Genomic DNA, 27,808 nt, shown 5'->3' on the forward strand with positions numbered 1-27,808 from the left:
TGCTCACAGTCATCTATAAGATGAAACACAGGGCCCCCAATGGAGAAGCTAGAGAAAGCACCCAAGGAGCTGAAGGGGTCTGCAACCCTATAGGTGGAACAACAATATGAACTAACCAGTACCCCCCGGAGCTTGTGTCTCTAGCTGCATATGTAGCAGAAGATGCCCTAGTCGGCCATCACTGGGAAGAGAGGCTCCTTGGTATTGAAAACTTTATATGCCCCAGTACAGGGGAATGCCAGGGCCAAGAAGCGGGAGTGGGTGGGTACCGGAGCAGGTTGTTGGGAGGGTATAGGGAACTTTCGGGATAGCATTTGAAATGTATATAAAGAAAATATCCAATTTAAAAAAAAAAAAAAGAATGAGATCTAAAGGCTGGGAATGCAGCTCAGTGTTGCACACACTGAGGAGATGTGTACTCTGTAATCCCAGCACTTGGAAGGTGGAGAATCTACCTGGCCAATGTCATCCTTGGTTGCATAGGGAGTTCTAGGCCAGCTTGGGATACAGAGATACATGAGTGTGGGAAGAGAAGGAAAGTAGGAAGGAAAGGCAAGAGAGAGGATAGGAGGGAAGTAGAGGGAATTCTAAACTGGAACATAGAACAGGGAAGGGATCAGAACGGAGTGCTGAAGCTGGCCTATGTGCTCATTAACTGGAGGTTCTTTAATGAAGCTGCTTGTGTTAGCGACCTGCTCTGTTGAGGAGAGAACATTTTAGGGCGCTCCCTCAATGTATAGTAGATGGAGAGATATCAAAGCTGAATCCAAGGGAATGCCTAAAAAGTATGTGGTTGTGTTTCTTCTAGAGGATGAGAGTTAAGGGGCTGTTAATGGTTGCTTTATCAGGACATGTTCTTGAGAAGCTGGAAATGTCCTGGAGTTTGACAATCAAAATGGTCACATAACCTTCTCACATACAGGGGAAACGTTATAGTATATATGAATATGTTTCCATTCAACATGAAAGAACCCTGTGCACTGTTGGGTGGAGCATGTCTGCCCACTGAGCCTCCCTGCCCACCTTGCTCTCAGCCTTAGCTGCTGTTCGTCATCTGAAGGATACTTACTATTATTCCCCAGTTTTGACATTCCATTCCTTTCAGCTGTGCTTTTCAATTTTCCTGAAGTGCCTCCTGGTTTTTTTGTCATAAAATTTCCTGAGTCTGGCTTATCTTTCAACTATTCTAGTTTCTATGAGTCATTCTTCATCATTTAATTATGAATTAAATTAAAGCATATGGCATTATCTTAAAAGTGACGGGCTCTCCGGCATCGTCGGCAGTTATAGTTCTCTAAATATTGCAGTTGGGTGAAGACAGAATTCATCTGAAAGGTGCAGTTAATATTAATAGAAACCTTTGAATGTGTTGTTAAAGACTCTTAATGTGAAGCTCAATATGTCATTTATTCGGCACCTACTTAAGGTTGGTTGTGAATTTACTCTGTCTGGTTCCTTTCGTTACTCAGACATGGGCTTTATAATCACACTCATTTGCTGAGAAACTGCCATGTGCTGTATTACACCTACAGGATAATGGCTACCCTCTGCTTAGTCATAGTTAATCGTCTGCCAGACACCTAGATTTTGCACTAGATTCTTCCTTCCTTAACAGTTGCTCCATCATTACACTTCTCATATTCCTTTACTTATCTTTTTGATTAGTTTTTGTTAACATGCGTCCTCGCTTCCCAAGCTGTGCTCTTGTAGGCCCACTATTGTAGCAAACTTACCCAAAATCCCCTGAATGTTTGTGAGACTGCTGTGCGACCTACTGAACTAACAAGGCTCCTTCCGCAGGATAGTTTAGTTTTACAAGGGGAGCACAACGGCACAGCAAGAACCAGTCCTTCAGAACGTTCCCCTTTAGTGTTAAACCAGTGCATTGCTTCCAATTCCTTCCTAAGAACTTTGCAAAAACAAATGTATTTGTTTCAGTGGTTAAAAGGCGGTACTTAACAGTCAAGGTGAAGTGATGAGCAAACGTGCTGGTGAGCAGTCTAGGCCTCAGGCTGTGTGGGTTTGCAGTGCCCATGAGATACCTGTTAGAAAAATTGAATTTTTGGTTGGATTTAGGAACACCATAATAAGACTCATAAAATACACTGTATGCTATGCTGTATGCCTCTCTTTGAAGTTCATCGCCAGTTCCAATAACACAGACATAACTTTTAAAGATAATTGATGAGATCACATATCTTTGGAAACCTTTTGTTAACCCCTCATTGCAATTAATATCTCTCCTAGCTGTTTGTGATAATATCTTGGTGTTTCTGACATTATTTAAGTTCAATTAAACTAATTCAGGTATTTATACCAATAACGACTACATTTTCTGTTGTAGCTATGCCTTTCTAATTGTTACAGTATCCACAAGATCATATATTTTATAATTAAAGAATTTAGACTTTAACAGCATTGATATCTCTCAGAGTGATACACATCCTATCTTTTGCACATCTCGCTCCTTGTCCATATTTCATTAATTATGGAATCAGCTTCTTCATTCCCTTAGGTATCCTATTGAGGCTTGGTTAGGATTGCATTGAAACTAGGTATCATTACCATGCTACCTTCCTTCTGAGTCATAAACGAGCATCTATTCATGTCAGGTAGGATACCGAGGACAAACAGCAGATCAACAATAACAATTCTATCAGAGTACAGCTAGACAAAGTAAGAGCTTCTAGGGCTCACTTCTAGGAGCATGGGGGAGGGTTACCTCTGGAAGTGTCACTAAAATGTCCCATTCGGGGTAGATGACAGGTGGGAGTGCTTTTGGGAAAGCTATGTATTTGGAGAGATTAATCTTCCACATCCTCTCTCCTCTGTAACAGTGGTTCTCAGCCCTGTAATACACTTCCTCATTTGTGGCGACTCCCCCATCATGAAATTATTTCTGTCACTACATCATAACTGTAATTTTGCTAGTTATGAACAGTATGTAAATATCCTATATAAAGGATATCTGATATGTGACCCCCAGTGAAAGGGTCATTTGACCTCCACAGGGGTCACGACCCACATATTGAGAAATGCTGCTCTAGAAACTTTATGCAGCCAAAGAAGATCTTAAACTCCAGATGTTCCTCCACTTCAACTGCTGGAATTACAAACATGTGCCACCATGCTTACTTTCATAGTTTTTTATTCAAGAGTATTTACGTAGATTCCTCATGAGTCCTTGCATTACTGAAGGATGCATGGGTTCTATGTAGCTAGAATTGTAAGGGTAACTACATTACCTGTATTCCTTTTAGTGTATCCTGTATTCCTGTATTACTGTATCCTGTATTCCTTTCAGTGCTTACTAGTGTATGCTAATTTCAGTGGGAGAAGCAGTCAGACACTCGCATCCTGGTAGTACATATGATGTCAAGGTCCCATCAAGGTTCCCTCCGTCAGAGGCCCTGCTTACTATCTGAGACCCCTGTGTGTATATCTTTATGGTTTTGTTTCCAGCTGTCCACAGTGCATGGGTACTTTCTCCACATCCTCACCAATACTTCTTATTTTCTCCTCTTTTCTTAGTGTCATGACTAGTATTAAGTAACATCTGATTATGCTTTTTTTGTTTGTTTGTTTCATTTTGTTTTGTTTTCCAGGTGGTTAGTACTGTTGAGCGTCTTCATGTGCACATTGGCCATTTGGATAATTAGAAACACACCTGTTCAACACTTTTGGCCATATTTCATTCAGGTTATTTGTTTCATTGTGGTGTTTTAGAAGTTTGTTAGTATTCTGGATATTAACCTCTCATCAGATATATAACTGCCCTTTTGCCTTATTAATCATTCCTTTTGCTGTTCAGTAGGTCTCATTTGTTGTTGTCATAGTTATCTACTTTTGCTTTATTTGACTTTTTTGTTTGTTTGAATTCCTTAGAAAATATTGAAAAGTTCCATGTCTGGAGGCTTTCCTGTGATATTTTTATCCTTGAGTTTCCTCTTTTATAACTTTTCTATCTTCACAAGATATCCTAGAGAATTGTCTACACACACGAATCCTTTTCGTTTTGTTATTGTTGCTATTGTTTGGGGGGGCTTGTTTCTGAGGTGGGGTTTGAAACCTTTGTCCATATAGATGCCTAAGCTTTACCCCTAAGCTGTATCCCTTAGTTTTGGTTTCCTTGTGGAATCTAGGCTGGCCTTGAACTCATCCTGTTTCCCCAGATGTAATCCAGCTCTCCCCTCTCCTGCTCTCCCTCCAAAGGCTAGATTGCTCTCTTTCCCTTCCCTTGGTTCGTGTGTGAATATGGGTTTCTAGCAAACAGGTTCATCCAGTTTACTGAGTAAGGCTTCTGTGCACAGACTTTGTTATTTGTAACATTATTTCATTGTAAATAAAGTATAAATAAATAATTACATCTGTTCTGTTGTATGTTCATCTTGAGGATAAATCTCTAGAGAGAGTACTCTGTGTCATCAGGCGGTCACTTCTGCGGTCTTCTCTTACTATTTTGGTTATCTTCATTCCTTTATCTCTAAATGTATTCTGATACATTATACGTGTGTGTGTGTGTATTCATACATACTCAGTATTTGTATACTTACTTGTATCCATAACATATACTCAGTATTTCAAATTATGTTATTTTATTTATTATTATTGATATTTTATATGTGTGAGTGTTTTACCTTCATGTGTGTTTGTGCACCACAAGCATGTAATACCCATTGAGATCAAAAGGCATTGGATACAATGGAACTAAAATTATAGAGTTGTGAGCTGCAATATGGGTGTTGAGAATTGAACCTGGATCTGCAGCGATTGGTCTTAACCACTAAGCTATCTCCCCAGCCTCCTGTGTTGGAACTGTTTATTAGTTTATATACATAGAGTTTTTAACATCCTTATTTGAAATAAAAAGATGGTCTCTTTAGAATCACTAATAAAGTATGAGAAGCCTCAGGGACATGAGCTACATTAAAGAGTTCAAATCAACGAAACCCATGCATATTAAAAGAAATCCATTATGAATCATTTACAAGAAAAATACTAAAGTTTATAAGAATCACTTTAATGACATGATGAGATATTTGTAGTTAGAATTTTAACACGTCTATCTTTACAAAATTTTAATATTCATATATGCATATAATATTTTTGTAGCAAATATCCCCCAATTCTTTCCATTGCCCCACCACCACTTTTTGCTCTTACTTCATGTGCCCTCTGTACATGCGTAGGTGTAGGGCCTTCTATCTACTAAAGCATGAGTAGCCTCCCAGAGAGCATCCCCAAAGAAAGCTGACTTTTCCACCCCAGCAGTGATCAACTGCCGGTGGTTCTTCAGATAGTGGCGCTTCTTAAGCCCCTCACTCACCAGTACTGTGATTTTGTCAGTGTTGAGCTCCTGTGGGTCTTCCACACTCAGCAATAGCCATACTGAGTGTGTGCAGCAGCCCTGTCCTATGGAAATGCTTCCTATAGTCAGGGCTTAGAAATCCACCCTCTGTCCTGTTCTGAACACTTTTCTTTCTTTTTTGGAGTGGGAGAGGGGAGTTCTTTTTAAGATAGTCTCCTAGAACCTAAGCCATTTGCAAGTTTGAACATTTAACTCCTGGTTCTCCTGCCTCCATCTCCCAGGTGTTAAGAATTTTAGGCATGCACCATCATACTCAGGCACCATTTTGGTTTTGGTTTTGTTTTTCAAGACAGGGTTTCTCTGTGTAGGCCTGGCTGTCCTGGAACTTACTCTGTAGACCAGGCTGGCCTCGAACTCAGAAACCTGCCTGCCTCTTCAGGCACCATTTTAAATAGTAATTAAGTATGAGCATGTTTTAGCATAATTTATGTATAAATTATTTTAAGAAGTATAAAATATTGATTACTACAGCTTAAGTGTTGCTTATTGTATCTTGGATACTATGTTCAGTTTGAATATACACTGACTTATTTTATTTCAGTTAATCTTCACCTTCCCTATGAAGCATGTTTTTAATCATTTCCCCATTTTACAGATTAGAAAAGTAAGCTGTAGAAAGGTTAAGTGATGCCAAGATGGTGGCTTGTATTTGTAATCCCAGAATTTAAGAAGCTGAGACAGGAGCATAGCTGTGAGCTTTAGTTTAGCCTGTGTTCTAAAGTACATTGGTACTTAACTTTGATATACGTATAAGTAGCCAGCATTTGATTTAAAGTCCATATAACTTAAGCTTCTGAGTCCTAAAGACCTGTTATCTATGACTACCCACTGAAGTGGTCCACTCTGTATCTATCGCTCATGTAATAGAAGGATGTGTATGGCTGTTTTGTCAAGGTTTTTACTCTAAGCAGTAGTGCACCTGTTGAGGTTCTATTCATCGTCACTACAAAGCACATTTTTCATGCCAGCACCCGTGGCAGAGTCCTGAGCTCTCCATTCCGCTTCTGACCCGCCCATTCATTTTTGTTTTTCAGTGGCTGATTCAGGAGCCACACAAAGCAGCAACATTCTTTGGATGCATTGGGATAGATAAGTTTGGGGAGATCCTGAAGCGTAAGGCTGCTGACGCACATGTGGATGCTCACTACTATGAGCAGAACGAGCAGCCAACAGGAACTTGTGCTGCGTGCATCACTGGTGGCAACAGGTAAGTCACTACCAACCTGGAACACCCTCCCCAGAGATGTGTAGACACCAGCAAAATCGGAATTACAAACAGTTTGGACTGTTTGTAACTTCACCTTAATAAGCATTTTTAATGTTCAGCAAACCCTGAGTCATTTTAACCTTGTGTTTAATTAACTTTTGTACTATTTAAGAATTCCACGCATATACGTAATGTGTTTTATACAGGCCACTCCCCTATTCCTCTCCAGCCCCTCCCCTCCCCTGCTGCAGTGAGCAGTATCTCCCTTGCAACTTTGCATGCTCTGCTCTGTTATTGCTACTGATGCAGGAGAAAGCTTACATGCAGTTTCTGAAATTTAGATTTTTGAAAAGTATGTGTATGAGGGTTTTGCCTGTTTGTGTATATGTGTACCACATATGTACCTGATACCCATATTGGTCAAAAGAGGATGTCAGATCCCTTGGAACCAGAATTGTAATTTGTTGTAAAGCACTGTGTATGTGCTAGGAACTGAAATCCTAGGTCCTGTGTAAGAGTGACAACTGCTCGTATCTGTTGAGCCTTTTCTCCAGCCTACACGTTGTTTTGTAAGCCCATGAAAACCACTCAGTGCCACCTGCATGTGCACCGAATGGGAGTAGCTACTGTGAGAGGTATATCAGGGACCACATCCCTGAAGAAGACTGACTCTGCCTCCCCCAGCAGCTGTTAGTTAGCAGTGGCTTCTGAGCTAAGGCTGGGACTTTATGAGCCACCCCCCACCCCAAGCCCATTCTTGAACTGTGGCTCAGTTGATCTTGTGCAGGTCACATGCATACAGTTATACCCACTGTGAGTTCACATGTGTGTGTAACAGCTCCGTCATATCCAACAAATACTGTTTTAGACATCTGCTGCCTCAGGCTCTTAAAATCTTTTTACCTCCTTTTTCTTGATGGTTCCTGAGCCTTTGGCAAGGTGAGATAAATCTATTTAAACTCATTTATATATGTACATATATTTTGGGAACTTCTACACTAGTAGGTTTCCATATGGCTTTTTCAAAGGTCTTCACTATTGGTTATGCATCCCTACTCTCCCTCCTCTCCTAAGCTCTACCATCCTCCATCCTGTTTAACCCTTTCTGTTCCATTAATCTCACTCAGAATGATTATTTCCAGCTCCGCCCTTTTACCCATGAGTTTCATATTTTTTCTCTTTCTTTACAGCTGAAAAATATAGCACATTTTCATTTTCCACTAACCAGTTGATGGATACTAAGCCATTTCTACTCACTGCATCTTGTCAGTAGATCAATAGTGAACATGGATGAGCAAGTATCTATGTAGTAGGATATGGAGTCCTTTAGGAATGTGTGTGTTTGTGTGTGTGTGTGTGTGTGTGTGTGTGTGTGTGTGTGTGTGTGTGTGTCTGGATCTGTGTTATAGGTGGAGCATGTGGTAGATCTACTTCCAGCTCTTTGAAGACCCTCCACACTGATTTCCATAGTAGCTGCACCAACAGTGAATAAGAATTTCCTTTTCCCGACATCCACACCAGCATTTGTGGCCTGGTCATTTTGTTGTTGTTATTTTGTTTGCTTTGGTTTTTTGTTGTTTTAATCTTCACATTGTCATTGGGGTGGGGTGGGATTATTTTGTCTACTTTCAGTTTCAGTTTATTTGCAACAGTGTCTTACCCTGCAGGCCAGGCTGTCATGACTCTTGGCAGTCTTTCCACCATCACCTTCCTTGTATAGGAACTACAGGAGTGAGTGAGCCTTTGGGCCAGCTTCCTTTTTTGTTGTTTTTGTTTATTTATGTATCACGATGATGTATTTGTATGGTATGTGTGCATGCTGTCACACAAGTGTGGAGGCCAGTGAACAGCTTTGTGAAGAAGCTGTCTCTCTCCCACTGCCTTTATGATGGCTTCCTAGGATTGAAGTCAAGTGGTCAGGTTTCCATCATCAGGGGGGCTCCAGTAACTTCTGCTCTACCTCGCAGGAGTGCCTTTTGTGTTTCTAAGTTTGTGTTTAGTTAAACCTGCTTTTGAGTTCATGAGGTATGTTGAAGCTAAAGCTTGAGATTATCTATCAAGTCTCTACCTTGAATAATTAGATTTAGGAAAAGAAAATGTTGTGTTGGGGATTTTACATCATGTAATTTGCTGAACTCCATCAGAAGAGAAAGAATGATCTTGCCAGCATAACCTGATAACAGACTATGAGTATCTGCTTATAGAAGCGTGTGTGACACAAGGCTTCCACCACTGTTAAACAACACCAGTCTTGTATTGCACCACACAGGCAGCAACCAGGCCAGGTGTCTCGGCTCACACCTCTTGAGTTGCAGCATTTAAGAGGCAGAGACAGAAGAATCACAAGCTTGATATCCAGGATGAGCTTCAAAACCTGAATATGGAGATGGGATAGAGGTGAAGACACAGACACACACGCGCACACACACACTTTTTTTTTTTTCTCCAAAAGTCCATTTATTGTTCAAATGGCAAAGTGGTATCACGCTACAGTAATAGTACCCCCTGGGTTACTGTACAGAGAGGATCACTGGTGCTACTATTCTTGAAATCTAGAGAAAACAAAAGACATTCAGAAAAAGAGACAAACAACCAGAGGAGGTCACAGAGCTGCAGAGTGACTAACCTTGTCATTTTCACAGTCAAATACGTATATTAAAATGAATCGGAGAAGCCCCGATGCTATGTGCCAGGTAGACATAAAAAGAGCTGAAATGACTAGATCTTGATCTTGCCATGAGATTCTTTCAAACCCTTTCTGTTGCCTGAATATTGGACATGGAACAGAAACACTGTAGCATGGCCCCTAGTGACCCAGCATGGGTCACTAAGCAGTAAAATCTATAGAGCTGGCAGCTGGTGCTGTTAGTCCCAGCCCTCCTGTCTACCCAGTGTACTCAGTAGGAAGTTCTTCATAGCAATCTCTTATCTCTCTCAGGGCCTTCCATATATTGGTTTCCTTACCGTTTGGTAGCTGTGCCGCATTTCTGCGGTGTAGACGTGCATTTCTAACATTATTAGCACCGTACTGGTGAAGCCTTCCTTCTTCTTTGCATGGGAAAAAGAAAATCACCTTTTTTTTTTTTTTTTTTTTTTTACTATTTTATTAGAATCCTCAGAAATTATCTACTTTAAATTTTAGTCCACTACAATATTTGCATTCTTTGTACTTGCTTTAGTTTGTTTGATTTTTTTGTTTTTTTTTTAGACAGAGCCTGCAGATACAATCCTGGTTAGCCTTGAATTTGCTACATGGATCAAACCAACATCAAACTTGTGTCTGTCCTTATACTTCTGCTTCCCAGTGTCACGATTATAGGTGTGCCATGCATGGCTGGGTCCCCTATACTTATACATATGTAATTTGTACTTCATCCTTCGTGCTGTTTTTCTATCCTGACCCAACCCCCTGTTGTAAGGTTGTTCAGTTTAGCATAAGATAGAGTCAGTTGGTATGAAGGGAACCTCAATTGAGAAACTGCCTCCTTCAGATTACCCTATAGACCTGTTCATGGGACATTTTCTTGATTAATGATTGATGTGAGTGGACCCAGCCAACAGTGAGTAGTGGCCCTAAGTTGTATAGAAATGTAGCTTTCAGAAGCAGTCTAGTAAGCAGGGTTCCTCCACAGCCTCTGCTTCAGTTCCTGCCTCCAGGTTCCTGCTTGTGTTTCTGGCCTATCTTCCCTCAGTGATAGATGGTCACCTGGAAGTGTAAGCCACATAAGCCCTTTCCCCTCCAAGTTTTTCTTGGTTTTGATGTTTAGAACAGCAAATAGAAAGTTAGGACAATTCCCTCTCTCACCTTCTTTATTTTGGCTTCTAGCAGAATCATAGTAAGACCTGACATGATTCTGGGTGCTGAGGACCATTGTGGACAGTAGTTATAAAATAGCGTTCGAAAATACTTAGGGACCAAAGTAAATTTCAAATCTTTGCTTTAATGTGGTTTGGTGGTGGTGTTCTGGTTGTGTGTGTGTGTGTGTGTGTGTGTGTGTGTGTGTGTGAGAGAGAGAGAGAGAGAGAGAGAGAGAGAGAGAGAGAGAGAGAGAAAGATTAGGGGATAGTTTTCATTTCTCGATTAATTATTCATCATACAAACCAAGGTCTCTCTATATTCAGCTATCCACTACTCAGATGTACGTGTTTAGAGCTTTGCCTCTTGCAACTTTCCTAAAAGAAATTTTAATTTTCAAGTGTGATTTTTTTTCCCATTAATAATAAATGGGTCAAGTTTTCTTTCTGACATCACAAAGGCTAGAATAAAATTGTTAAATTGTCATTATATACTAAATTGGTGCTTGAACTATTATTAGGTTTTATAGATTTCAAAGACTCAATTTGCCCACCAATATTATGGCTTTGATAGCCTGTGATTGTTCAGATGGTATTGGGACTGGGGATTTAGGACAGTTGGTGGAGCACCACCCTGGTATACACTATCGTGGCTTCTGCTCCTAGCACTGCGTAAACATGATGTGGTAACCCATGTCCATAGTCCTAGAACCCTACCCAGGAAGTAGAACAGAAGGATGTGAGGTTTAATTCCATCCTTGGTGCATGCAGATTCATCCTGGGATATGGAAGACCTCGTCTGGAGTATAAGAAAAAAGATGGCCAGGCGTGGTGGCGCACGCCTTTAATCCCAGCACTCGGGAGGCAGAGGCAGGCGAATTTCTTAGTTCAAGGCCAGCCTATTCATAGATTTGTCTTTCTGCCAGCTTCTGATAATTAAAACTTAGAACTCAAATATAGTTTTGTGATTCAAATAGAAGTTCGATCCCACTTCTAATGAAAGGAATAGTACTGAGTTTTTCTATCAGGGTTTAAATGATTCATATTTGAGTGTATTTTTGAGGTTTCTCATAGTTTCTTGTTTTTATTTCTTTTTTTAAATTTTTTAAAATTTTTTTGGTTTTTCCAGACCAGGTTTCTCTGTATAGCCCCGGCTGTCCTGGAACTCACTTTGTAGACCAGGCTGGCCTCAAACTCAGAAATCTGCCTGCCTCTGCCTCCTGAGTGCTGGGATTAAAGGCGTGCACCACCACGCCCGGCTTATTTTTATTTCAATATAAACAAATTCCAAATTCAGAAATAAATTAAGATAAGGATGAGTGGAAAATTGTTTTGGAAGAGAAACTTTTCTCTTAGCTGGAGGAACTAAATACCCCAGGTCTCAAATGATGACATCATTTCCTGTAGCGCATAATTCTTACTATTTTAATTTTTAGTAATAGTGAAAAATGCTAAATAATTTTATAAATCCAATCTGAATGAAGGAGACTTATATTTACGTGAAATGTAAATATTTTACTTCATTAAGTTGGACTGTTGGGTTAAAATTAAGCAATTTCAGTGGCACTTAATAGCCAGGTTTTAAATCTAGTATGCTGGTTAAATTTTCCAGCTGTAAGATCACCCCACCCAGGAGTTTTCAACTATAGAAACTTGTTCTAATTGATTCCAGTCCTTAACATGTAATAGTTGCAAATTTATTTCTCACAGCAATATGATCTATGTTTATATGTATATTTTATGAAATTAATCCCATATTGGGCTCTTAAAGGTATTTAATTAGTCAATTATAGTTCATTGGTCATATATTTATAGAAATTTTTTTACCATAAAAATGAAATTTTGGTTTATGTAGATTTCCTATTTCAGAATGACCTAGCCCCCTATTTATTAGCTGCATTTTGAACTGTATTTATATATTAAAACCTTATTTTGGAGTTTAAAAACTCCTATACTGGTCTTATAATTTGAGGTATCGCTGGTTACCATGTCTTTTGTCTTAAGGGCATCAAACATGTCCCCTTCTTCACCATCAGCAATATCAGCTTTTGAAGAATTTGTTCCTTTCTGTATAAAATACCTGGAGGTTTTTCATCCTTTCTAAGAAACATGCATTTCCTTTCCTTGGGTTTTAGGTCCCTCGTTGCTAACCTTGCAGCCGCCAATTGTTACAAGAAAGAGAAGCACCTTGACCTGGAGCGGAACTGGGTGTTGGTAGAGAAAGCCAGAGTTTACTACATAGCTGTAAGTGCCAGCTCCTGTGTGGAGTCCTGTTAACATGATAGACTATAGCTGTTGCTGATATGTGTTCAGTTTTTAAAGCCCTGTACGTAACCCAATGTGCCTTTCTTGAGCATGTGCTTGATTCATTAATATAATTATGCAATAGAAATATAATCATTATGGGTATGAATTTGTGTTACCACCTTCAAGTCTACTGCTTTAGAAATATTATAAATAACTGCTCAGTCTCACAGAATTTTCTGCTGTTAAATCCCGTTCATAAGGTCTTTTGAAGTAGTTTTACAAACATTTTTAGCAATTTATTACAAATGATATGAGCACTGTATAAAGCCATAGTAATGGAAGTATGTACTGCTAACAGTTTGAGCTTATTTTCTTAAAAAGAATCATGATTGCTATTTATTCCATAGTAATTAGCATGACACCTTTTAGTTTAATATTTTAGAAACATTGATTGTGACAAATCTCTTAAATCTAAAATAGGGCAGCATATAATTTGAATTAAGTTCTCTGACATAGAAATAATTGGTTAAGAATTAATTTTCTAATGTTGGAAGTACACTAAAATTTCTCTTGAATTAATCAACCTATGATTACCTAGTTGTAATCTGAGTTAAACCTGGCTGCTCACACAAGAGTATAACCTGTTACTTGATAGTAGGATCTCATGTCATACACAGCTTGGAAGAACAGCTGCTAGCATTCTACTCTCTGAGCTGTCTGAAACAGCTGGGAAGGCGTGTTTGAAATCCGTTATCTTGTAAATATGTGTTTATTGAAGATATAATTATTTATTTCAGTCTAGTGTCAATGTCCCCCACGGCACATTTATGTGCATTGCTGTAGGTAGGTTTTACAATGTGCTATTTAAATTCTTAAATGGAATTATATAGTAGAAATTCATACTACATCTTCAGCCAATATGTGAGAAAACCATTGCTAGAATTCAAGACTTTCTTTCATTATTATTTCATTTTAGTCTGTTTCTTTAAATGATTTAATTTGTCTTTAGGTCCTGTTATTGTATGTTTTTCTAGTGTTTTTATTTGTTTGAGACAGAATCTCAGTATGTAGCCCAAGCTGGCTGCAAATTACTCTGTATTTCACAGTATCTACCAGTGTCAAGTAGGAACTGCACCTGCTTGGAAGCATAATGGCTTGAAGAGCATGTGAGTGGAGTGTAAGGCTTATCCAGTGGACTGCACTACTGTCTTAGTGAATGGTGGGACTGTTGCAGAAAGGTTGAAGACCCAGCTTGCAAACAGCTCATTACTGCTTTGATTTACTTGGTTTTAATCAATCTGTGGCTCTTAGTGTTGCTTTTATGTTTGAAAGTCCTTTTCATTTCCAGATAGATCTTTTGCTCTATATATTGGTTTATTTCAGAAAGGAGGATATGTATTCATCTATCTGTCTGTCTGTCAATCCATCCTCCTTTCTTCCCTCCCTTCCCTCTTACTCACTTGCTTTTGATGCAGTCTGACTTTGTGACCCAAGGTGGGCTGAAATTCAGAAGATAGCCAGACTTCTCCTTGAACTCAATGTGATCCTCTTGCTTCAGTCTCCTAAATGGTGGGATTACAGCTGAGAGCCAAGGCACCCGCTACCTGTTTGGTTTTGGTTTTGTTTTGTTTTGTTTTTTTGAGACAGGATTTCTCTGTGTAGCCCTGGCTGTCATAGAACTCACTCTGTAGACCAGGCTGGCCTCGAACTCAGAAATCTTCCTGCCTCTGCCTCCCGAGTGCTGGGATTAAAGGCATACACCACCATGCTCGACTCTTTTTACTCCTGCTTCTGTAGTGGAGATTATATGTGTGTACACCATGCCCAGCTTGAAAACTTTTTATATACCCAGGATGCTGTACTTTTTAGTGTTCATTCAGTAGATACTTAAAATGTGGAGTTGATGACCCATTTAAACATGAGTTACATGTGCCTGTCCTTCCATGGAGACCAGAAGAGATCTTGGGATCTGGCAGAGCTAGATTCCACAAGCCACCTGATGTGGTGCTGAGAAGAGCAACCATTCTTAACTCCTGAGCCAGCTCTTCTTCAGGTCCCTGGCTTTGTTTCTGTTATTGCTGTCATAGTCTACTTTTTCTTCTCTTTCACTCTTGACTTACTTATTTAAAGCACTTATCTTGAGGAAAACAGGCTAGAGTCTTATTTTGGTCCAACTTGACATTATCTACCTTTGAATTGGAACCTATATACCTTTTCTATTGTATGTGAATATTGATATGATTCAGTTTAAGTTTGTCTTTTTATTTATTCTTGTTATCCTTTATTATTTTTTATTTCTCTCCTATCCTTTTATGATAATTTAGTACTTTTATCTCCATTGTGTTCTTTCTCTTCTGTTGGGTCTTACTCTGTTTCTTCCTTTCCCTGCTGTTTTGGAGTGTAATTGCACACCTCACTCACTCGGCAGGCCTTGTTTTCACATGACATAATAGGACTTCATACAGTGTGAGAGCCTTGATACTCTATTTCCCATTTGTCTCATCTAGTCTCTATGTAGCCACTGGTTATTTAAATTTGGGGTAATTTTAATTATTTTTATATAGGTTTTGAAGTATGTAATCCAGAAAACATACATTACACATTTTACTTATATATTTACAAACACTATCCTATTTTGTATAATTATAATAATATAATTATGTTATTTTTAAAAATAATCAAATAATGAGAAATAAACCGTACTTTTTTTTTTTTTAAATATAACTGCCATTCCAATGTTCCTTGTTTCTTTTCCTTAGGATCAGGTTCCCATCCAACATCATTCCCTTTCTCCTGAGAGCTCATTCCTGAACAGTTCTTGTATTCAGATGTATTAGTCATAAATGCTTTTAGTTTTCAGGTTTGAAAACATCTTTGTTTTATATTTAGATGTGAGTAGCATTTTTGCCACACTTGTTTTGCCCTGCCAATTTCATTTTTCTTTCATTCTCTGAATGCTGCTGCCCATTCTCTTCTTCTTGAATTATTCTTGATGAGACAGGCACTGTCCTTGCTTTGCTTGCTCCATGTGAAGTATTGCCTACCTCCCTTCTACCCCTTTCTCTGATGCTTTTTCTTATGCTACTGGCTTGGCTGGTTTAGTTAAGATATCTTAGTATATATTTCGTGTGTCTTGGCTTGAAGTTTGCTTAAGGTCCCTGAGCTACAACATTAGAATTTGTATCATCTGGGGGGTTTTCAGCCATTGGCTCTTCAGATTTTCTTTTCTGCCTTCATACCACTGGACAGTGTTTCATATAGTTCACTCCTGTTTCTTGTTTCTTTGAATTTCTTTTTCTCTTTGTCTTTTACTTTAGCTACTTTGTGTGGCACCTTCCTGTTCACTAGCATTTTCTTTTGGAGTATCTAAACTCTCATTAATTTATCTAAGCATCTCAATGTTGTTTTCATATCTGAAAACTGTGAGTAGCATTTTTGCCACACTTGTTTTGCCCTGCCAATTTCATTTTTCTTTCATTCTATGAATGCTGCTGCCCACTCTCTTCTTCTTGAATTATTCTTGATGAGACAGCCGCTGTCCTTATATGTCCATATCTGAAAACTGAGTTGAGACTTACAACTATTGCTTGTCTCTGCCTAACTTTTAGAATATATAGACAGTAGGTCAGGAACCCTTTGGTGGTTGCTTATCAGATATTATCTCTATAATTTATAACAGTAGCAAAATTATAGTTACAAAGTAGTAACAAAGATAATTTTATACCTCATGGGGGGTGTCAAAACAACATGAACTGTATTAAAGGGGCACAGCAATAGGAAAGTTGAAGACCACTGATATATAGTTAAAATAACTTTTATGACATTCTCTGTTAACCTCAGCACATACATCATTTCTCGGGCAGTTTTGGTGCTTGATCCCTTTTTATGAATAGTTGTATTTGTCTGTGTCACATTTGTGTACTAACTGTTACCTATCTGTAGTGTTATTGTAAATCTCAACATTTATTCTGGGATACAGTTATTTGTAACAGGTATTGTGCTTTGGAATCTTGTTCTTATGATTTTTTTTTTTAGGTCTATCTAAAGTAGTACCTATTCATGACATTAGTTCTTCACCAGTGGCAATTTTTCTCTCTTGGAGACATTTGATAACATCTGAAGCAACCTTTTTATATTATGATGACCAGGTGGTTCCTACAGAATAGGGGAGTTTACTTACCATCTTATAATCATGAGATACCATTTAAAAAAAGAAAACCAAAAAAAAAAAAAAAAACACCCATGATTTCAGAGTTAAGAAAACTTTTGGAGCTGGGGAGATGGCTTGGCAATTAAGATCACTGGCTGCAACGCCAGAGGTCCTGAGTTCAATTCCAGGCACCACATTGCTCACAACCATCTATATTTATAGTCCAAAGGTATCAGATACTCTCTTCTTGTGGGCACACATACAAGGAGACAGAACACCCAAATATATAAATAATTTTTAAAAGAAACTTGTAGCACTATTTAGCTGATTGTTAGAGCCATTGCTACACATATAGAAAGATATAGGTTCAGTCCCTAGAACACAAAAACAACTGTCCAAAAAGCTACTCTGTCTAGTTCTAGATTTTTCTATGGAGCATCTCTGCCTTTCTGATGCTCTGGTTTGTCATTTTACTGATTGGTTTTGTGCCAATGTGACACAAAATGGAATAATCACAGAGAAAGGAGCTTCAGTTGGGGAAATGCCTCCATGAGATCCAGCTGTAAGGCATTTTCTCAATTATTGGTCATGGGGAGAGGGCCCCTTGTAAGTGGTACCATTTCTGGGCTGGTAGTCTTGGTCTCTACAAAAAAGCAAGCTGAGCAAGCCAGGGGAAGCAATCCAGTAAGTAACATCCCTCCATGGCCTCTGCATCAGCTCCTGCTTCCTGCCCTGCTTGAGTTCCAGTCCTGACTTCCTTTGGTGATGAACAGCAATGTGGAAGTGTAAGCTGACTAAACCCTTTCCTTTCCACCTTGCTTCTTGGTCATGATGTTTGTGCAGGAATAGAAACCCTGACTAAGACAGTCATCTATAATTTATGGGTTCTCAGACTACCAGCTGTTTTTTTTCTCTGGTTTTGTTGATTGAGATTGGGGTTGAAGGTGTTGTTCCCTGTTTTTTGCTTTGTTTCAATAGTGCTGATATGGGTAGTAATGGTGGCGGGAGGGGGGAGAGGGGGTGAGACACAGAATCCCTACAAAGCGAGGTGGGCTTTCAAGTTCAAAAACTTGAAGTTATTATGCTTGTTTACATGCCTTCTCTACTACTTCAGCTGTCTCATTATTTTGATATTTTTCAGCAGAGATCCCTACATTGGTTCTGGGTTTGTTTGTTTTTTCTCTCTCTTTTTATGATTGGCTTTTTTTGCAAGATTACCTAGCTATTTTTCCTCTGACTTTGACCTGTTAATAACTGAAGCATGCATCATCTCCATATTCACTCTGTACTGATTTTTCTGGAACGCGGTATTTGTCTTCAGCTGCAGATTTATATTCTGTTGGTTCTTTCCTTTTCATTATCTCTAGACTGTTTTTCTTTTTCTTTCACCTGTGAAAGTCCCAGAAAAGGATAAAACCACCACCAATATATCAGACACAGTCTTCTGTTGGAGACAGAACTGAAAATATATGATTAAAAAATAGCCTTTGGTTTATGCTGAGGTGGTTTCAGTCTCTGCACTCCTGCCACAATATTCTAGATCCTTTTTAAAACTCCTTTATAATTTTAAAATAAATCTGAAATCTCTTCACTGAGATTATTGTGCATATACGCATAATTACTAATGCCATGCTTTTGTGATACTTTTATTGCTTTAATTCCACTGACAGTACAGTATGATTTTATTGAGAAATTATGCATTATTTCTATTAAACTGTCTTTCTGGAGAAGTTTGCAAGTTTAAAATATACTGTAAAGAACTAATCAGAGGACTGGAGAGATGGCTCACTCTTAAAGACACCTCCTCATGTGCGGGACTCAAGTTTAGTTTCCAGCTCCTACAAGGCTGCTCACAACTATCTTCCACTCTAGTTCCCTGGCATGTGGTATCTCCAAAAGCATTGCATCCCTGTGGTGCCCGCATGTACGTTCAGACAAAACAGTCATAGACACACATGAAATCAAATAATTTTTTTCAAGAAGCCAATTACCAGATCTCAAGCTTAAATTTTTTGTGGGGAGAGTTTTATACTTCAGGGACAACCAGTGCAGTGGTGGGTGTTTATAAGTCAGCCAATCAAATTTTGAGACAGGAGATTCACAATTCAAGACTAGACTGGGCAGCATGGTGACATTCTGTAAGTAAGTAGTTTGATTTTTGTTTGGCTTGTATTTAAAGAAAGTCTTTGATATTAAAAAGATATTTACAGTAGCTGGAGATACAGTAATTGGTAGAATGCTTGTCTACCAGCACAAATGTAGTTGTGCTCACTTACAGATATGTCAGAAGTTCAAAGTCATCTGTGACTACGTAGTGAGTTTGAGGCCATTCTGGAATACAGAAGACAGGGTCCATAATTTGGTCTGCCAGCATTGGATAAAGAGAATATATAAGTAATGAAATGGATAGTTGCTGTTTTTAAGGACTTAACTTTTTGCAGTGTGTTCTGAGATGTATTTAAACTGATGCATGATTATAAAAGCAGCCATCCTTTTGATTATGTTCCAGTTTAAAGTATGTTACCTGGTACTCTTTTTTATTAAGGAGGAGCAGTAGCTATGAAAGCAATTGGATCTGTCCTATCATAATTAAGAGAAACTGAGAAATGTAAAGAGATGAATTTAACAGAAATAGTACCTAATGTTTATTGAGATTTGCTTCCTTCTCTTCAAAATCTAGCAAAACTTTACTAATTTATAGACTTATTTCAATTGATTGTTTTAGCCTTGTTAGACCATAAAAAAGTTTTAATACTAACTTTTAAAAACTATACTCATGATAATATATGTTAGCAGAAAAAGGTGAACTAATGGATCTTTTCTTAAAACTTAAAATATCCTGTGAAAGATAATTGATTAAGTAAAATGCTTAAATAGAATTCAAAGTGCTTCTTGAAATTTAGTAATTAATCTTTGCAATATTCTTCTGAGATCATCAAAAAGTTGGGACAGTTGAACTACACTTGACCTTTTATCCAAAAATGTCAGTTTTTGTGTTAAAATTCCATTGTCTTGGTAAAATAGGTGTTTACTCTATAGATTCATTCCTGGTTTTTGTTATTTGTTTTTTTAACTCTATTTTTTTTTCCCAAGTGCCCTAATCTGGACTGCTTTTTGCTTTTTTAGGGCTTACCTGATCGTATTGAGCCTTTATCTGACAATGGCCTTACACGTAACCTTAAGGTGCACTGCATTTAAAAAACTAGACTAGTAAGTCAGGCATAAAGGTGTACGTCTATAATCCTTGGCCTCTGGAGTCTGAGCTGTGTTGGTCTATTGTTTTGTCAACCTGACACAGGTAGAATAATCTAGTAAGAGGGGATTTTCTCCAGTAGATTTGCCTGAGGGCAAGTCTGTAGAACAGTTTTGATTAATGTTTGATATACGAGGGTCCAGCCTGCTGTGGGCAACACCAGCCTTGAGCAGGGATCCTGGGTTATATTAGGCGAGAGAGAGAGAGAGAGAGAGAGAGAGAGAGAGAGAGAGAGAGAGAGAGAGAGAAGCCAGCTGAGCAGTAGATAACAAGGTGGATAAGCATCTTTCCCCATTCGTCTCTGCTTTAGCTCCTGCCTCTGGGCTTCTACTTGGGTTCCTACCGTGACTTCCCTCTATAATGGATGGTGGTGTGGACTTGTAAGCCAAATACACCTTTTCCTCCTCCCCAAGCTGCTTTTGCTCATGCTCTTTATCACAGACATAGAAACCAAACTAAGGCAAAAGATCACATGAACTCAGGTTGCGAAGAGGCCAACCTGGGCAACACAGGTTCTTGTATCCCAAATAAAAAGTGAGTATATGAGTAAAACACTGAAATGAAAAAGAATGGGTTGTTTGTTTGACTAGAGCTTTTTATGTTAGTGTATATCCAACAATACAAATGCGTCTCTGCCATACAGGTGTGTACAATTGTATGTGCCAAATTGGTCTCTCTTTAAGTAATGGCCCAAACAGTGAGGTGTAGCATAGTAGATAATGTGAAAAACTCAGTTATTTCTCTTCTCAGTCATACACACACACACACACACAAACGCACGTGCGCGGCATTCATACAAACACACTTAGAGACAAGGTCTTACTTGTAGCCCAGGTTTACCTCAAACTTGAAGCCATTCTCCTGTCTCGGCCTCTCCAATGCTGGGATTCTAGGCATATACCACCAGAGTCATTCTTTAATTGTCATAGTTTCTTGAGAACATTTTCAGCAAGTTAAATCCCCCCCCATGACCTTGAACTTTGAATCCTCCCACCTCTACTTCCCATCTGCTGGGCTTGTAAGCTTATACCACCATGACCAGTTTATGACAGGCTGGGAACCAAATCAATGACTTCATGAGTACAATGCAAATCTCTCTACCAATTGAACTAGAGCCACAACCTCTCAGCCATCTAAATCCCATCCATATAATTTTTTTTAGAGAAATGCCTGGTGATCTCTTTAATAGATATAGATTTTCTAGTTAGATAAAATTTTCATGCTACCACAAAGAAAAAGAAATCTCTGCTAATATCAATGTCAATATTCAACTAACAGAATAATCTTTTTACCTATTTAAAAGAAATAAGGTAGTCTTGGTTGTAAAAGCATAGACTCTAAAAATAGGTTGGAAGCTTTGGATTTGTGGACTTACTGCAATACATTGAGAGTTTATTATTTCTTGTGAAATTGGAGATCATGCTGTATCCTGGTCACATTTGTAAGAAAATATGCATATGTGTACACATAACACGCTAAATTAATTAGTAAATCATCGACTCAAGTATATTTGCTTCTGTTTACTTTCAGTATTATAGAGCAGCAAGCAATAAATAGCTTGAGAATATTAACTTTACAGAATATAATAAATATGAACAAGAGAGAAAATATATAAACATTATGACAATAGTGTATGTTTGATGAAGTATTTGTTTGTCTTTGGAAAGGTATAGAAATTGAACAAAAAAAAAATAGCCCTGAATATTGACAGACTTTATCCCACCATATTTACTGATCATATTATAAAATTTTTATAGTTCAATATGATTTAATCAATAACTTGTATTGTATCTGTCCACCAGACAAATGGGATTGAATCAATTTTAACAGCTTTATTGCAGTATATCCATGCTGTTGTGTCCACCATTTAATATACACAGTTCAGTGGATGTTCGTGTATTTATAGAATTTTGCAGCCGTCATCATAATCTAATTGTAGACATGTATGTCATCACTAACAGACATCTTGTGTCCATTAGCACTGCCCCTGGAGTTCATCTTCTGCTCACTTGCTTCTCTCAGTATAGCATTCGAGTGCCATACTACAAGAACTTCCAATGTTTCTAGTCAGACAGCTAGAATGCTTTTCTTTGTTTGTTGGCAAATATAATGGGGGTGGTATGTATGTTTTGGTTCTTTGTTCTTGCCTGTTTTTCTACTGCAGGTCTTCAAGAGAAGATCTTTTGGCTTTTATTCTAATTTATTTCTTCAGTGTATGTATGTTTTAGAGTTGGTTCTTAAAATGCCAGTTTTTCCTGATTTGTGTAAAAATGCAATAAATGGGATTTCAGGGGGTGGTTTTTGTATGGAGGGGGGGTTAGGATGGTGCAAAGTGACCCACCCTTTTCCTTCCAGTCCTTACCCTGGGAGACATGTTTTCACATGTATTTATATATCCCATGGTTATTCTCAGAACAACTTGGGTATCTCGTCTGTATAATAGGTATCTTCTGAGTCCAGGATCTTGACTGCACCATTGTGTTTCATTGTTTGGCCTCCTTGCTTACAGATCCTTAAAGCTCTAGATTTTTAACTCACTCATAATCTCCTTTTCACTAATATTGTTCTACTGTCACTAAAGTTATTGACGATTCTAAATCATTGAAGATTTCTGAAAGACAGGAGGCTTCTCTTCCAACTTCTGCTCCTCTTGTCTTGTACCAGTGCTTCTGACGACCACCCTCGACTGCTTTTCTCTATGACTCCACTTCTCCTATACCACCTGATTCCCACATTACACTCCACACAGCCTCCTCATCAGTCTTTAAGTGACTTCATCTTTTAAAGTATTACCTTCTGTTTTAATTAACTCTGTGAAGAATCCAGCCCATTTTTAAATGCTAAGTCAGAATTTGCAATTAAATATCAAGGAGAATAATCCTCCAATGATTTTAGTTATATATTTCAGACTGACATACACACACACACACACACACACACACACACACACACACATATATATATATATATATATATATATAAAATCAAGCTAGCAAACACCATATAGCCCTCATTTAAGGCCTCAGATATGTTTTTCACATTTTGTGTGGCTTCTAGGTTTAATGTGTCTTTAATTTGGAATGAGTAATAAAGTAAATATAGACTTTAAAATGTTTTACCTGTAAACATCAACCAGCTTTACTGCAGTCCTCAGATATTTTGATATGGTTGTATAGTAATTATCAATATTTTCTAAAACTGATGTGCGTGTGTGTTTCCTTTGTTAAGTCAACCGAGAATTATATTTTGTAAAAATATACTAAGGTATTGGCTCAGACTCAGTTGAAACAATGTGGCTTATTATCAACAATAAGCAGATTCTTTAAAATCAAATGCCTTATTTATTCACTTTTTAAAGGCATGTACATATTTTTACTCTTGGATATAATCAGTGGCTTTTTAATGCTTAGTGCTCTGCTAAAGAGCTTCTGTAATTTCATTTTATTTCATCTGTCAAGGTTAGTGATCGTGATGGTTTTAAGGTGCCCTCTAGCCTTTTCCCTCCCTCAGATGAGCTGAATTGCGACTACTTTGTAGTAAGTTTGTTACACAGTATGTAGACACTGGTGAGAATCAGTATGGCCACTGGCTTATTAGTTTCACAGATGCTTCCATAATACTTAGTGCACTCCTGGGTATATTAAATTATCATATCGTGACAGCAGTCCTGAAACATGCCAGTCTTATAAAGCCGTATTTCTGAGAGCTAGAGCCAGGCTTCAGTGAACCATAGCTGACTTGCCATGTTAATTTCCATAACTATCATTTCCAGGGGTGGCAGTATTTCGAAGACATGAAAAATCTTAATAAATCTACCCAGTTTTAAAAAAAAATCACATTATGTTACCTTATCACAGGGTTTCTAATCACAAGGTCTGATTTTCTTCAGTCCCAATTGAATCGTTTCACAAGTAATGATAAGCATCTTTACTCTTATCATGGGTTATTAAATATTTACTTAAGTGTACAATATACCAAAACACAATATTTTGAATGTTCAGTTTTCTCAGTATGTACTGTTCGTGCTGTGAATGAAAACCTCTTACCATCTCATATAGCATATTTACATATACAAATGATTTTGCCTTAAGTAGGAAAGACACAGCTGACAGAGACATAGGTTAATTTGCTTTCTTAAATTGCAGCAAACTGTTCTGTGATTCTTTTGTGTGTTTGGGGCTATGTTGTAGAGAAAGAAGTCATCAAGCAACATTGTGAGGACATTGGCCTTTTGTATCTAATCCTTAATAAACTTATATACCTCAAAATAGAATATTTCTTTGCAAATTCTTACCTTCAAATTATTAATAATGGAAGGAATGCATTTTTTAATCCTGTAGCCCCCTCCCCCAGCACAGCTTTTAGATTGTAGATAAACTTCCCAGCTCAGTAATTAACTGAGCTCAGTCCTCGCACCCTGTATCATGTGATTTTTTTTTTTCCAGTGGAATACATTATTAGAGCACTTACACAGCCAGTCTAGCTGCAGCAGCCCAGGCGGCAACAGCAGTGCCATTTTTCACAAAGAAAATGTTGAACAGGAGCCAAATGTTTGGTGGCAGTCTGTTGCTAGGAAATCAAGGTCCTGAGGCGATTAGTGACAAAGCAAGCAATAACAAGAAGGCAGAATTACAGATCTAAAAGAGAAAAAAGTGGTTGGTGTTATAATTACCCAAAGAAATCCGCACTCATTAAATTGGCTGTTTTTATGATTGACTTTAATTGGAGGTTAGCTCAGATATTTAGCTCCTTTCCCACCCCTTTAAACACACACAGGCACATAATCTGTAGAACTGCAGACTTGTTTTTCTAAGCATTGAGAGGAGCTTGCCCTGTAATTTGATCCCCACTGACAGATGCATTTTCTATGCTGCCATTTTGAATTAACCTATTGTAGAACAATTTTCTTCAGCCCTGTTGAATAAAACATCCAGTCTGATTACCTCCGATGGATTTGATAGAGTAAAAGAATGTACTTCGCATTGAAGTAGATTGTTTGCGTGGACTCTACTGATTTTGAACTCTGCCAATAAGCACAATCATTTGTAATAAATTTTCAAAGAAATTTCTGGTGAAAAGGTAATGAGAGTCAACCTTTTATAATTTAATGTTTTGTACCCTGCAGCAAAATAATATTATTCTTGTAAAGCAGTGTTTTATTTCTAGCATGCTTCATGTGAGTTCAGGAAAAAAAAATCTTTTATATTTAATATTTTAAGAATATAATTTTATTTTTATATACTCTAAAATGACCACTCTTCCTCCCCCACAAACAATATTTTAATATTTAGGTTCAACATAATTCAAAGCACTTCGAGAAATAATTTTTATGCATGTTATGCTTAACCATAGCAATTTTTAAATTGACAAATTTCATCCTTTGTGATGCCATCCCTGAAAGCCTTTATTTAAATTGTCTAGCATTTGATAGCGCGCATTACTAAGAAGGCACCTAATCAGTTTGCCAGGTGTAGCAACAGAGGAAGACGACTCAGAACTTATTTACTTCTGAGAAGCCTGAAGAATAAAGTCCCAGTGCTCTGCAGGCTTCTAATCCAACCCTGGAACAGAAGAGCCAAGCACATTCTGTCTGACAATGCACACGCTGCTAATCAGACGCCAGTGCCAAGCTGTCTGCTTTGTTAAATACTCAGCTTCCTAGAGGCAGGAAGACAGCTGCTATAAGGATGATGAAATTTGGTAGTTCAATCTATTTTTGCTACCCTTGGGCTACCAAGATATTGTTAATTTAGACCACCCCAATTGGTACACTTTAGGGAGTTTTTTAAAGAGTTTGTAATTAAAATGATAAAACATCATTATTACATTGAAGACCTTCTGTAAGTTTTACATTTGGCAGATACCTACTGAGATAACCCCAGCATGTAATTTACAATGATGTAATGGCTGTAATTGCATTGTGGGAAAGAGAGGAGAGAGAGAGAGAGAGAGAGAGAGAGAGAGAGAGAGAGAGAGAGAGAGAGAGAGAGAGAGAGAGCGCGCTAGATATAGGAGGTGAGTGCTTCCATTAGAAGAGTTCTGAGATTTGCTTCTATTTCATTTAAATCTACTTTATCCCCAAATTGCCTCCCAATATTTGAATGTAGTGGCTGTAAACCTTGCAGCATGGTTTGTTGTTTTTGTTTTTTAAATAGATACGAACCTAGATACTACCACCAGGGGGAGAAGCTAAAAACCTGAAAGTCCTCAGCTGATTATGATACTGGCAACAAGAGGATTATACCTCTTAGAGGCACATAATTAATCACATCACCCAAATGATTCTGCCTTTGGGACATGATTCTGAAATTTTCTGTGAAGCACATAAACTTAACACACTACTAAATGTAAAGAAAACGACAACTGTGTGCACTGGTGATGTATGGAAAGGGTGCTGGCGGTAGTGCAAGCCGGCAGCATGAATGCTGTCCCTTGTATCTGTCAGTCTAGTTGAGGAACTGTCCTTCAAACACTGAGTACACAAGATGTGTGAAAATGGGCTGCTGCTATTGGGACTCATCTGTTAGGAACTAATGTCCACAAAATCACCGGAGCCGAGTTGAGTAGCGTCTAAGGTGGTTGTCTATTTTTTGTCACCATAGTATGGTTTCATTTTTAGTATTCCCTCTAAAAAACAAAAAAAATAATCTAATCCCTCATTTTTTTAAAGCAAAGTTTGTGATTTTCGCCCTGGAAAAAGTAGTTGCACAAACCTAGTTGCTGGCGTTGGGATCCAACTGTACTGCTGCTCAACGACGTCGAAATTGCTGTCCTGCTGCAGGGAATGGAAGATCACTGGAGAGCAGCCGCTAACTCAGGGTTTCTGTGCCTGTCCTTGCACCTGAGACTACACACTTATATTTTATAAACCCTAAATGCTGATTAGCTTTTTAAACAGTAATTTTCCTCTGTCTACCACATAAGGAATATCTTTTACTCAGCAGAGAGTCCTTTTGTGTTTTGGTTGGTTGGTTGGTTTTTGAGCATGTATAGCAGAACTTTTTCTTTTACTTTTTTTTTTTCAATTTATAAATCCCATTTATTTCTCACACAATAGTAAGGGATACACATTTTCATTAGCCTAAACTAAAAAGAAATTTCTACTCTTTAGTAAATGACGGACCTCCCCCCCCCTCTGTTTACCTTTATATGACTGAAAGTCAGAACTGTGATGAACTCCAACACAGTACAATGTGGTCTTATTGGTTTGGTAAATAAACTACACTAATTTAAATCTTAAAAGAAAAACAATACTTATCCATTTCATTGTTTGCTTTATTTTTCTTTCTTTTTTTTATTAGATATTTTCTTTATATACATTTCAAATGCTATCCCGAAGGTTCCCTATACCCTCCCCCTGCCCTGCTTCCCTACCCACCCACTCCCACTTCTTGGCCCTGGCATTCCCCTGTACTGGGGCATATAAAGTTTGCAATACCCAGTGGGAAGAGAGGCCCCTTGGTATTTTTGTAAGTGACAAATAATAGAAATGGTTTTGACTGTGACAGGCAGCCATTAACGTGAGGATACTGTTCTGGGTGGTGCTACGTAAGTAGGCACATGATTTTCTGGAGTTCCTAGAGCTGCTGAACTATAGCATCACATGGACCCGAAATCTGATGTGTGCATCTCGGAATAGCCTACAGATGATATTGAACATATCTAATTACATTGCAAATGTGTGACATATTCTCATTCAAGAGTGGCAGAAAAGGAGCTGCCCTAAGTAATTTTAAAAAAGAAAAGAAAAGGTGTTTGGACTAGAAAAAAGCTAAATTTTAAAAAAGA

At 38.2% G+C, this 27,808-nt stretch overlaps 1 protein-coding gene across 2 annotated transcripts in view; it reads left to right on the forward strand.

Moving 5' to 3' along the window:
* The window catches only part of Adk (adenosine kinase), a 400,940-nt gene that overhangs the window by 179,582 nt on the left and 193,550 nt on the right, over positions 1–27,808 (forward strand). For both annotated transcript variants that reach the window (XM_021182427.3, XM_021182428.3), the window contains exons 5-6: positions 6,403–6,575; positions 12,506–12,614. In XM_021182427.3, coding sequence (XP_021038086.1) covers positions 6,403–6,575; positions 12,506–12,614 — 282 coding nt within the window. The remainder of the gene's footprint in view (positions 1–6,402; positions 6,576–12,505; positions 12,615–27,808) is intronic.

This window comes from Mus caroli, unplaced genomic scaffold, assembly GCF_978045245.1.
Source record: "Mus caroli unplaced genomic scaffold, Mus_caroli_1 scaffold_12, whole genome shotgun sequence".
NCBI classification, from domain to species: Eukaryota; Metazoa; Chordata; class Mammalia; order Rodentia; family Muridae; genus Mus; species Mus caroli.